This window comes from Pollachius pollachius, assembly GCF_949987615.1.
Source record: "Pollachius pollachius genome assembly, chromosome: 20".
Lineage (NCBI taxonomy): Eukaryota > Metazoa > Chordata > Actinopteri > Gadiformes > Gadidae > Pollachius > Pollachius pollachius.
Window position 1 is genome coordinate 10,082,308 of NC_136953.1, and position 12,976 is coordinate 10,095,283.

A 12,976-nucleotide genomic window follows, 5' to 3' on the forward strand; every position below is an offset into this window, starting at 1 on the left:
CATGGATTCATGAGGAGAAACCAGCAACCAACAACATGATCTCGAAGGGTTGGTCACTGATGCCTCTTATAAAAAGAAACTGAAGGCTGAATTCAAACCCACATCAATTAACATAGATTGTCAATCACAGTGGCATCACCTGATAACCAATTAGGCAGATCGGAAACTGCAGCAAGCCATGTTTCACCAGAGGGGGTGCTCTTGCGCAGGTTGGATTTTGACACTGTGGGTTCCTCTTGAATTACTAACACTGTTAGTACATTAGAATAGGCTAGGCTTCATCCGATGCAGCACATTACACTCAGATGAGTCCATCGCAGTCGATGAGCTCCAAGTGGACGTCACATAGGTCAAGGTCACATGGCTCGAGGTCACGTGGGTCGAGGTCACATGGCTCGAAGTTACATGGGTCCAGGTCACATGGGTCCAGGTCACATGGATCATTGGGAAGAGAGGATGGCAGTGGCGTGTGAGTCAGGGTACCTTGAGCCGATGCCTGCACAGTTAAACAAGGGGAAGAGAATAAGAATCACAGCTACATGAAAGGCTATTACGCGGCGCATTGTGAACATTGAGCTTGGCTGTGGCCGGGGTTGAGGGCTAGAGGAAGAGCTGTGAGAGGAAAAGAAAGGACAACCCCAGATGTCACTCATAGCACTGATTATGCGTCTGCTCCTTTAAAGGGGAAATATTATACCACCAGGTGTGAGTGTGATTAGCCGTTACAAGCCGTTTTGAAAATCTGCCTCTTCTGACATCACAAGTAGGCGTGTCCACCTAGATGTGTGACGGGTAGATGAGCAACGTTTGCTACAGTCCACTGGGTAGGCTGGTAGACTGATCTATCCAGCATACATCTAGGTGGACATGCCCACTTGTGATGTCAGAAGTCAAACCTCACTCCAACCTAGTGGTATAATATGTCCCCTTTAACTAGTGACGATATCGACACCGCGCCCTGGTGCATAAGAGTAGCAGACCCATCACTCGGGTTATGAGCTACACCTGTGTTTGGATCGGCGGTACCTGAGCCTTGGGCAGGTTCTCCGGTGAGGGCGTGGCAGTTTGTCTCTTGGAGTTGAGCAGAAACAGGATGAGGATGGGCCCCATGACGACAAAGCACAGTGACACTCCCACCAGCAACGGCTGCAGCCCTGTTGGAAACACCACACACAGAGACACCCATTTGACCCACAGACGGCCCCCTCTACTGTGAATGCACGGACCACGTTGAATCATGCAAGAATAAACGGTGATTATTGTAGAGGCATTATATTAAAGGTGACATAATATACAGCATGTAGCAAACGTTGCTATCTTTTATACATCTAGGTGGACACGCCCACTGTCAGACGCTGGTATCACCTGCTGGGGGGTCCGTGAAGACGCAGCGCGGGTTGGACGGGGGGGAGGCGGCGATGGTGTAGGAGGGGAAGGAGAAGTTGGCCACGGCGCAGTAGTGCTGCCCGGGCGCCAGGCCAGAGAACTGCACGTCCGACTCCACCTCCTGGCTCCAGACCGTGCGCCTCTGCCCCAACATCACATCACACCAACACCAACATCACATCACACCAACACCAACATCACATCACACCAACACCAACATCACACCAACACCAACATCACACCAACACCAACATCACAGTAGAGACAGAGTTGTTGCTTGTTGCAGAATGAATTGAGGATTCAATGCTTTAACTAAACCACATCCTCTTCTTCCACTGACCACAATACACACACACACACACTCTGTAGAAAAGTTCTGAAAGTGGAGCACTTATATTAAGAAAGAGTATGGTCTGCGATGTTACGTTCCACTCATGGTTATGCATCTTTGGCCAGAGGTGTGTTAGCCTATATCTTTGTTATCCAGCTAAGAGTATCTGCCCAATTCCCCACCCTCACTTTATAGTTGGCCTGAATGTAAGCCAGATTGATGCAGAAAAAACTTGGCAACAATCCTATAATGAAATAACCCCTCCAATAAAAGAGGCTAAAGGTATTAACCGATAACATTTACATAGCATTTGCATTAAATGTAAACGTAACCAAAGTAATGCAACATCCAAACACCAACACACAATAGGGACGCCCATTTAAAACCAGGATGATAACGCTCACCAAATACCTTGTAGTCGGAGGGATTCAATTGATTGTACACAGTCACTGAGGTCCAGGGGTCGATTAATTCGGAGAGAGGGCAGCAGATCCCTCGAGAGCACCTCCTGTTGGCCGCACAGGGGAACTGCACCCGCACGCTCAACCGATCGCCGTCCAGGTACAGGGAGACGGACGGAGCGCTGAACGCTGGTCGGAGGGGTTCAGAGATAAGAGCGAACACGGGAATGTTGTTGTACTATTTGCCACCGGACTTGGGCAAAAAAAATTAATGAGGTCTGCAATTTTACCAGAATTACGCACAACTTATCCAATATAAAAGCCAAGTCCTAGGCCTAATTACGGATATATATATATAATGTAGAATACATAATATGATGCACCAGAAAGGTAGTCAGACTTTTGAACCCCTTAATGTAATGAAAAATAGTTTTTGCCCTTCGGCAGCTCCTCGGACCGACCGAAGTCGCTGTAGTCGAACTTCACCGGCTCGCTCCAGGCCGTGGTGGTGGGAGAGCCGTCGGTGACGTCATCACGGAGGCCCAGACGGATCATGTTGTACAGGTCAAATTGGAAGAAAGCCTGGGAGAGGTCGCAGCTCTGAGAGGAGATCCACACGCACCACGCCACGTCCTTCCAGGGATCCCTATGAGACCAAACACAAACGCGCGGAGTAGGCTATGGAACGCGCATGTGCGCGCACGCAGAAATACAAACACACACAATGTAGACACAAGGTGAGTATCAATCTATCGGGACATTAGGAGCCCCAAATAAAAAAATCAGATATGAAGATGAATATAGGGGACATAAACTGTAGTCATCGCAGAACTAGACCGAAAGTAAATGAAAAGGTTTCTGTGTCAAGTTCAATTTGATGAAAATGGTAGGCAGCCTTAAAGTACACAACCATATAATGGATAGATGGATAAAAGGTGAAAGATAGATTTAAAACGTATTACTTTCAGTAGGTCCTATACATCTTTATAAGAAAACGTTTAGTCTAAGGTAATTATTTACTTAATGTCAGAGTTTTTAAAAAATCTATATATTTGGATGGGGAATAGATGCATTAAGGGGATAAAGTAGGCTATAGCTGGCTCGTAGACGAGGCTGACCCCTGTGTCTTGGTCTGCACCGTGTAGGCGGCATTAGGGCTGGCTCCGGGACAATCCCACCGCAGGAGGCATCCTAAGTCCAGGGAATCCACCTTCGTGCTGCAGAGTGACCCAGCAGCCGTCCCTATTGGCGTGACTGGGGGGGGGGGGGGGTAGTTCGCACGAAACCACAACACCAAAATAGAACACACACACACACACACACACACACACACACATGGTTCAGACGCTGATTGACTCGTCTGTCACTACGGTTGTGGACGAACGCAAGCATGTTGGTTTACATGAAAACACGCGGTGCGTTTGGCGATCTCACAGTGTGTGTATAATCGTTAACTTGCAGTCAATTAACTAAGAGTAGCCTAAATAGCGATGTTTTTGTAAAGCATAAGTATACTCATGATTGGCACGGGCCTACTTGCTTAAATTCGTAAAATAATATATTTTTTGCAGGCCTATGATAAACACTCACCGGTGATGAGCAAGGTTAGAGTGACATACAGTCCCATCGGAGCGCGCTGTCGGACGGCCCAGTTGAGTGCCATGAACCGGGTTGCTGCAGAGGGGGACATTCCGTCAAGGGTCGAGCTCTTGCAAAGCGAAAACAATCTATTCTCTGAAATGCCAACGCGCAGACGGGATGAGTCAAGTGGCATCGCCGGCATCCGATTTGATAGGACGCCCCGAGCGTGTGTGTGCGCAACTGTGCGCGCGGGGACGAGATAAGGAGCTAATTGAAGCGTGGATATTTAGTAAGAGAGAGGAAAGGTTGTAAGCGCCTTAGGGCGGCCGGGGCAAAGCTAATTGTTAGAGAGGACCCAGACAGCATGGTGTCTTACCAGTGACTGTTAAGACAATTACACTTTTGGTTTGGTTTATTTGGGAAGTGTAAATGAACAATGATAAGTCTCAAAACAATGCCATTTAGAGTCTATATTCTTTATTTAATTACATCTTTAAATAACAATCTGTACATCTCGTGGAAATTATAGGTCTCTGACCATTCGCCAAATAATTGCGAATATGTTTCCGTATCGCGATAACAAAAGTAATACAGCCGAAGTGCTCACCAGGCAACCGGAGAAATGATAGGCCTACAGCAAAACAAACAAAAGAATGCTTCTGAGAGAAAGGACACACACACACACACACACACACACACACACACACACACACACACACACACACACACACACATCTCTTCTTTTCATACCAAAACATCTCATCGGCAGTACATCATTCACCTTATAAAAAAAAACAAAAGCTTTTTTTTTTCTCTCTCCATGACATCGTCACTCCTCCGTTAATACTCGACTATCAGGCCTTTATCACAGAGGCGTCCCGGTAACAGCGAACACAGGTGGAGCTCATCACGTTAATTACCACTGCAGGCATACCAGTGCCCACTATTCAAGTCAAGAGACGCGCCTGTGTCCGCCGCTACTGGAACACCAAAGACCTACATCAACATTCTTCGTCACTCATGATTTTTTTGTCAATTTTTCTTTTTAAATCTTTCAGTCGTTCAGCAGTTTTACAGCACGGGGACATTCAGGTAAGGGGTCATCCTATGTTTATTCTTTACGAGCGTCTTCTTTTTCATGCTCACACGACTAGCCGTCGTGCGTCTCAGCGTCTCCCTCGCGAACTAACAGCACACGTGACATCCGAGTTCATAGCGCCCCTTGCCCAGCAGAGGGCGCTACAAAGCCACCAAGGGCCGCTGCGCCACAAACCTACAAGCGGTCTATGGCGCAAGCTTAAGCCAAAAGTGGCCTCTTCTCCCCTTTCCTTGCCCCCTCTCCTTCTCTATTATAGAGCAGTTACTCTTTGCTCATCACAGGGAGACAGGAGCAGTTGGAAATACTCAAATCAGTCAGTAAATAAGTGGACTGACCCCGTTGGTCCAGCAGCCAGCCTCAATGTCTCCTCCATTGCTGGAAACTTAAGTGTGTGTGTGTGTGTGTGTGTGTGTCTGTGTCTGTGTGTGTGTGTGTGTGTGTGTGTGTGTGTGTGTGTGTGTGGTAGTATTGCTGGGTTAAAATCAGTGCAAACATCTCAAAGAGAAGAACCCCAGTAGAACCACCCGGACGGCAGTGTCTGTGGCGAGGGGGAGGGAGGGGTCACTATGTCTGGGCGCCGGGCAGCACGAGTCCCGGCTCCGGGCTGGTCTTGTTGGTCTTGGTGGGGGCGGGGCTAGAGGAGGGGGAGTGGCCCTTGGAGCCGGCGTGCAGCAGGCCCCGTGTGCTGCCGCTCCGCTCACCGTTCAGGTTCTTGTAGGGGTTCCGGCGGGGCGCCGTCGCCGTCGACGACGCCCGCATACACAGTGAGGGGAAGCGCAGGCCCGCCAGGCAGCAGCCCGGACAGGAAATGACCTCGTCCTGGTCGGGGGAGTGGCCGCCGGCCGAGCCGAACGGCGAGGCGCCGGCGGGGTCGTAGCCCTCGTCGTCGTAGCCGTTGTACGACGGCGGCGGCGACCGGTAGCCGTTGGCGTTGCCGCGGGCGGCGGCGGGCGCCCAGGCCAGCGGGCGGCCCACCACCACGTTGTTGTTGTCGTGGGCCGGGGGGAGGAGGGGGAGGCCCCCGCCGCCCTTGGGGCCGTTGGAGAGCCAGCTGCCGTGGAACGGGGGCAGAGCAGAGGGGGCGGGGCCTGGGGCAGAGGGGGCGGGGCCCGGGGTGGAGGGGGCGGGGCCGCCGCCCAGCGTGTCCGGGGAGCTGGTGCAGTCCATAGGCTCCTCCTCCTCCTCCTCCTCCTCGTCCGTCAGCTCCAGGGTCAGCGTCTCCGAGGGCAACGGGAGACCCGAGTCGTTGACCGAGTCGCAGGCGGTCTTCGACGCCAGCAGCGCCTCCTCTTCGTCAGACGTCCGTCGCCGCCCCTCCTCCTCCTCCTCCCCCCCGCGGCGGTCCGCCAGGGCGCTGGGGGCGGGGGGCAGGGGGGTGGAGGTGAGGTTGGGCGGGGGCGTGCACGGCAGGGACAGGCAGCGGCGGTGCGTCCGGGCCGGGGCCCCGCCCCCCCGGCCGTCGGCGGGGTCGTCGTGGAGCGGCGGCGGCAGGGCGAAGGTCAGCGAGATGACCGACTTGGAGGGCGTGTCGAACAGCTTGATCTTGCCGCCCTGCAGGTCCTTGCGCTGGGAGAAGGGGTTGACCCGGCCGCAGCCAGGGGCCGCAAGGGACCCCGGGGCGGGGGGCGTGGCCGGGGGGCACAGCATGTCCGACTTGCTGCGGGAGAGGCGGGCGTCGGTGGGCGGGCATAGCGAGCCCCGACGGGGAAGAGGACCAACCGCAGGCGAGCAGGCTGGAAGTCAAAGACAGAGAGGTTGGAGTGGGGCCGAGGGGACTCGGTAGAAGGGCTTCGACTATAGGAAGGGAAGGCACGGCCTGCGGCGTCTGCTGGTAGTGGTACACAGCTAGCTGGCAGAGTCAGTGACGCATTGAATTTCCCATTGACATTAAACGAAAAAGATGTATACACTACGGTTGTGTTTTGAAATTGAACTACAACAGTGATGACCCGTTTAAAACAAACGCTATGAATTACCATCAAAAAGCAGGCGTAACGTGTGGGTTTGCTAAAGGGGAGACGCGTGTTCAGGAAACGTCGTCCAAACCAACGCTAATTAGTTTTTTTTTACAATATATAGACACTAATGTAATCCTCCTTAAAAAAGCTTTATGAGGAAGAAATGCATCTCACCCGAGAACTGGAACGAACCAGCACACACACACACACACACACACACACACACACACACACAACTTACTGGAGGTGTCGCACCGGGGGGGCGGTCCGCCTGCGGCCGTCGTCCCCGCCTCCCTGCGCTCCAGCTGGGCTGCGATCTCGGCGAACGAGGGCCGCAGCGCCGCGCTCATCTGTCAGAGAGAAGGGGGGGGGGGGGGTCCACGTTGTCATGGTTACGTTTAGATTCCTCATTAGAAAGGCAGACATGCATTTGTGTACAGCGTGATCCATACACGGCAAACATCAACACAGCATTGTGGTGGAGATTATGAGAGGGGGGGGGAGACATACATTGCAGCAGGTGACGGCTAGCTCCAGGAAGTCTGGGGGACAGTCGCCCACCATGTGTTGAAAGGTGTCCACGTCCAGGCCAAAGTCCTGCAGAGGAACAAGAAGACGGGGTTAACACACATACCCTGTCTGTCTCTCTGTCTGTTTGTGGTTTCCTGTAAGCAAGAAACCGGCGGTTGTGTGTGACTGAAGGGTAAAATCCCCGTTTGTGGTTTGAAAAACAAGAACGACAAACACACAGGAAGTAACCACACTAATTTTACCAGAGAAGTATTAATTTCCTATGAATAGTTCCAATTCAAAATGCATACAATTTTGGAAACTCAAAAAGCGATTAGAATTCCTGCAATTATATTATATAATTGTAGACCTATAATTATTATAGGTCTAGAATTTAATTTACATCAGATACAACCAATAGCAACACCTCGATGTCCATAGAGACATAGGCGACCGCTGAGAAATGCCCACCGCTTGAGATGACCAAACAAAGACTCCTAGAAATGCATTGATGTCATTGTGTCTTTATTATTACAGGGTACCTCTGTTCTGGGAAGGAAGTCAGGGTCGGCCTGCACCCTGGCGATGACCTCACACAGGATGATGCCGAATGCGAACACGTCCACCTGGACAGGTGAGAGAGACACACACACACACACACACACACACACACACACAGGTTAAAAAGGATGGGTCCTGTGATTGGCTTATATTTCCGCTCAGGGGCTTCATTGACGACTTGCTCTCATAAAATCCTCCATCGATAGATGCTATGAACATAGACCCTGTAAACAGACCCTGGTCATCGTAGGCCACACAGGGGTCCCTCGTTAGGCTAATTATGGGTCTGCTCCCTAAACACTCCCTTCATACATAGTTTGGTGTAATGTCTAGTGCCCTGTCCGAAGGAGCAGAGCCACCTGGGCTGACTGCAGCCTGTGGCCTCTGTGCCGGGAGTGTTGCGCAATAGCAGGAAGAACGCATCGTGTCAAACTGTGAACCGTGTTGACTGCGTGCTCGTGAACTCACAAGTTCATCCTTCCGAGAACGACTAGCGAGAACGACCGCCCCCACCCTGAGAGCACAAGTAGGTTCTCTGCATTCTTGGTATTGAGACAGGCCCATCGTCTGGGTGATAAAGACGTCCGTCAATACCTTCTCGTTGTACGCCTCCCATCGGAGCACTTCCGGGGCCATCCAATAGGGGGAGCCGACCACGGACAGATGCTCCTGCTCCCCGGACTCGCTGGAGTGGGGATGAACAGAGAGGAGAGTGAGGACAGTACAACAGACTGATCTATGAGGAAGGCTCCCCTGAAAGTCTTGTCCTCACACATTTTTCGCATACATTTTGTAGAATGCGTTGACAGGCTGCGAAATGAACGTTTATTCATGATGCAAACAAAAGGGGAATAAGAGAAGGGCCGCAGCATCACCCCGCTGAAATATGCATGTGGTTGCGCACGTGTCGCTGCGCACGTGTGTGTCTCTCTCCTCAGATGACCCTGGAGTGTTTTCATAATTTTTTATAAAACTTCTTCTGCGAAATCGGAAGGAACACATTGTGCACTGAAAGTCACGTGCACTTTGTCTACATTAACACACAGACATAGACGTGCGCACACACACACACACCTCACCCTTCTGGCAAACACTTCCTGTGTGTGTGCGTTTGTGTGTGTCCCATCTGCCACTGTGGGGTAGAGAGTGACAAATGGTCGGAAGCGTGAGGCAGAATGGAGAGAAGGAAAGGAAAGCAAGAAAGGAAGGAAAATAAAGGGACGAGATTGAGGCCGTTGATGTGACCGCGGGCTGGGGAAGCTCAGCGACAGACCCCGAGACAACAGGAGAATAAAAACGATACACCACAAGAGTAGAGGACTGGATGGGGGAGAGAGAGAGTGGAGTGGGGGGTTGGAGAGAAAAATTGAGAGGAGAGAAAGAGGGGCGTGGAATAGTTTGACCATATTAGGAGCCTTTTCCCACAAAAAAAATCCTCATCCCCCCACGCATCCTCCTACCGTGCCAAAACACAAGGCTTGAACTCCAAACACACAGGGTCGTCATCACACACACGGCTATTTAACCAGGACGTTCAAAGACGACAAACACGCCCTCGAAAATATAGCGGAAATTACTTCAATGGCCGACATTCAACAACCACGTCTTTTGCCAGAGTAGGCAAACAAAGACCACAAACAACAGCCCCGGCTCCCTGTTGCACTGCCACAAGTGTGTGGGAACACACAAACACACACTTGAGTAAAGACAAGGTTGGCATGAAATAAAGAGAAACACTATAGGTTCATACAAGTGTGTGTGTTTGTGTAAGTGCGTGCCTGCGAGTTTGTGGTCTGGTGTGTGTGCACGGCCAGGTCACAGTGGCAGCTGCCTCATCTCAGAAACAGCAAGGTGCCAACTGAATGACACACACACACACACACACACACACACACTAATTGGATGCATGTTTGGTGTTCAAGAGAGAAGGTCATAGTTCAAGTGATACACACACCATGCAATGTGTTCGGACGTTAACGGTTTGTGACCGTGTGTGCACGTCTTTCCGTGCACAGTGCGTTCCTTTTATAAGCGTTTATTTTGGGGGAGGTGCAATGTTTCTCTTTGGGGGGGGGGGCGCTCACTAAAACCATGCATGGCTTTCCTTGGGCAGGGGGGAGATTTATGTCTTCCCTGTATCGGTGTCAACTCAGCTTGTGTTGAGGTACGGTCGCCTGCCGCCGTGTTTAGACGGCAGAGAGCCAGGGGGAGAGGACAGCCCTGGCGCTCCGTGGGATCACGCCGGAACACTTTAGCAGGCTGCAAACCGCCAGGCGTGCTGCACTGCCCTGTTGTCGTTGAGGCCCAGAAACAGGCAGAGCGGTGCACCGCACCGTTTTACCGTTTTACAGTGTTACTGCAAACCGTAGATTGGCGGCATTTTAAACGTTTTTCGTAATTAATATCTTTCTTCTACTCTGGGTGTCCAACGATCAGAGAGCTAACCGCTGGGTTCCTGTTGATAACAATGAGAGCAGCCGCCCCCAGCTGTTAGCCAGCGTCTGTCCGGGCGTACATCTTACTTGCTGGGTAATGAAATACCACTTCAAGTGATGGGTTAATAGGCACTGGGGGGGGGGGGGGGGGGGGGGGGGGGGGGGTTATTAAAAGGTCAAGACACACACACGCGTTCCAGGGGTTATGGTTGATAGTTAATAGTTGCACAAATGCATATTACATCTTAGGTGGGGGGGGGGGTATTGAAACAAAGTAATATATTGCTCTGGGTAATGAGATTGTCCTGGGATCCTCCTGAAGAGCGAGAAACTCTGTGAGAAAGTAAGTGAGTGTTCGAGTGAGCGAGAAATATACTCCACACAATGAGGAAGAGGGATGGAGGGAGGACACCAGAAGCAGGGCAGAGAGAAACGGGAGCGAGGAGAAGTCCCAACAGACTGCTGGGTATTATCTAATCGGTCGCGGTGTGCATGTGTGCATGTGTGCTTGCGTGGGCGCGCGTGCATGGAGACTGTACCTGTACTCTGGTATCTTCTCCGCCAAGCCAAAGTCCCCGACCACGGCGGAGCACGCACCGTTCTCCCAGCACACCAGGCAGTTCTGCACCCAAAATAAATACAACACGCGTCATTCCGACCACGATTTATCACTAATACTGCAGCTGGACACGAGTGTGTGTCTGTGTGTGTGCGCGTGTGTGCACGTGCGTTTCCTAATAAGGGCGAGAGGCATTTGAGCGCGTGTTATGCACTTCCTCCCACTCACGTTTCATCTTTTGACCTTTGACCTCATTTGATCCAATTTCAACTCGGCGCTGATAGTCTTTTACAGCATGTCCTCACTGCCAACCTTCTAGTTCACTCCCAGACATCCCTTGGGGGGGGTCATAGTGCAAGTCTGGTGGTTTTAATGCTTGACCAATACACTGTTTTCAGCCAATACCGATCGATGCACGTCTGCTGCGTCAATAAGCGACAACCAGCCTCATAACGGTGATGAACAGACCCTCTTCACTGAGGGGCCATCGTAGGTCAAACACAGGGGTCGCTCATAACACTAATTAAGGGTCTTCTCCTTCGATGCACATTGACCAAGCTTGTGAAGGGGACCCATACTGACAAATATGTGCATGTCACAAGCTTAGTCAAAGACCCGAGCCCTGTTTCATACAAGGAGCAGACCAACAACAGGCCATATGTCCTTAGACCACCTGCTGGAACCCTGGTGCAACAGGTGTACTAATTCACTTTGGATGAAAGAACCGAAAACACTACAAGGGCAACAAAACTGTGTTGAGGGGTTGTGGTCGCGGGGGTCTACCTTGGAGGTGAGGTCCCGGTGGAAGATGCCCTTGCTGTGAAGGTACTCCAGGCCACGGGCGACGTCCAGGGCCAGACCCAGCCGCACCCCCCAGGGGAGAGGCGTCTCACTCTCCAGGAGCTGCTCCAGGTTCCCCCCGTTGATGTACTAGGAGCCAGAGGCACAGAGACGTCAGACCCTCTTCTCCATAATCACAATCCACCGAGATGGGAAAAGAGTCAGCGGCTTTATTTCCCACTCTGCGTCATAAAACAACCAAGATGTTTCTACTCGTGCTGTCTAAAAGGCGTAAAAAGAAAATATTTTTTGAGGTCAATGTGCTTTATGTATTTCAAAGTGAAATACTAAACAAGCGTGCGCAGTTTCTGAGTCATGGTCCACATTTTTGCCGTTCTTGAGTCGAGGCCCCAGACGGGACGGGACTCCTGGTTGGAAACGAGGCTCTGCTCTGAAGACCCGTCTGGCAGACGGTCCTTTTTCCTGCACCCTCAGTGAAAGGCCATCGACCCAGATCAATCTCATCCCAGTGACGGCCAGCATCATCCTCACTCTGCACAATCCATCGCTTTCCCAGCCTCGTTTTCAAACCGCCCCTTGTGCTAATGTCTTTACCAATCCCACTCTACGGTCGCCGTGGAAACAACCCAACTCATATCCTAACGAGGATCGACGTCTGAGCTCGCTGAGCCTAGAGAACAAGCCACTCTATTTTCCAAGAGTCCGAAACCCATCCGGGTCTACTAGGAAGAGAAGCGCGGAGCCACAAGGGCGGGGCTAATGTCACGCAGTGTGCCGATTGGCTGACGGGAATGTAGCCTTACCTCCGTCAGGGCGTGGAGCTGGCCCTCGTGGACGCACACACCGATAAACCTGGAGAGACAGACAAGACAGACGAGGAAGAGGGCAAAACATGATGAGAATGTAAAAGGAGGTAGTTACACAGGCACAGTTGGCCGTCCCTGAAACCACTGCAAACGTGATGGTATGAACGTCCAAACTGATAATAAGAATTGCATAAAGTCATGAATTTGTGTGTGCCAAGAAAGTCTCTCAGTCTTCCTGGCGCATGCATCGATTGTCAAAGCAATATCAAATCGCTCGATCACAACATAAAAACATCCAGCCATCCATTAGCCCAAATTAATATTTATGCGCAAACATGGTGGATTATGCAACGGGTCTATATTTTATCTGTATACACAATCAAGATTTGACAGCCAAGGTCTGGAGCATCAACAGCATCATCAGGGTTTTACCTGTATAAAACGGAAACTGAAATAATCCCATTGCATTGTGGGTCACCTGAGTATGTTGGGGTGGGAGAGGCGGTTCATGAGCTGCACCTCCCGGAGCATGTTGGCCTTGTTGCTGG

At 51.4% G+C, this 12,976-nt stretch overlaps 1 protein-coding gene across 1 annotated transcript in view; it reads right to left on the reverse strand.

Moving 5' to 3' along the window:
* Positions 1 to 4,184: 4,184 nt before the first annotated feature.
* tesk1b (testis associated actin remodelling kinase 1b) overlaps positions 4,185 to 12,976 on the reverse strand; it is a 17,518-nt gene continuing 8,726 nt past the window's right edge. The window contains exons 3-11 of the mRNA XM_079758332.1: positions 12,907 to 12,976; positions 12,426 to 12,474; positions 11,605 to 11,751; positions 10,802 to 10,884; positions 8,422 to 8,512; positions 7,809 to 7,892; positions 7,267 to 7,353; positions 6,998 to 7,106; positions 4,185 to 6,531 (exon numbers count right to left, since the gene is read on the reverse strand). The exon at positions 12,907 to 12,976 is cut by the window's right edge and continues 52 nt beyond it. Coding sequence (XP_079614458.1) covers positions 5,363 to 6,531; positions 6,998 to 7,106; positions 7,267 to 7,353; positions 7,809 to 7,892; positions 8,422 to 8,512; positions 10,802 to 10,884; positions 11,605 to 11,751; positions 12,426 to 12,474; positions 12,907 to 12,976 — 1,889 coding nt within the window. The 3' untranslated portion in view covers positions 4,185 to 5,362. The remainder of the gene's footprint in view (positions 6,532 to 6,997; positions 7,107 to 7,266; positions 7,354 to 7,808; positions 7,893 to 8,421; positions 8,513 to 10,801; positions 10,885 to 11,604; positions 11,752 to 12,425; positions 12,475 to 12,906) is intronic.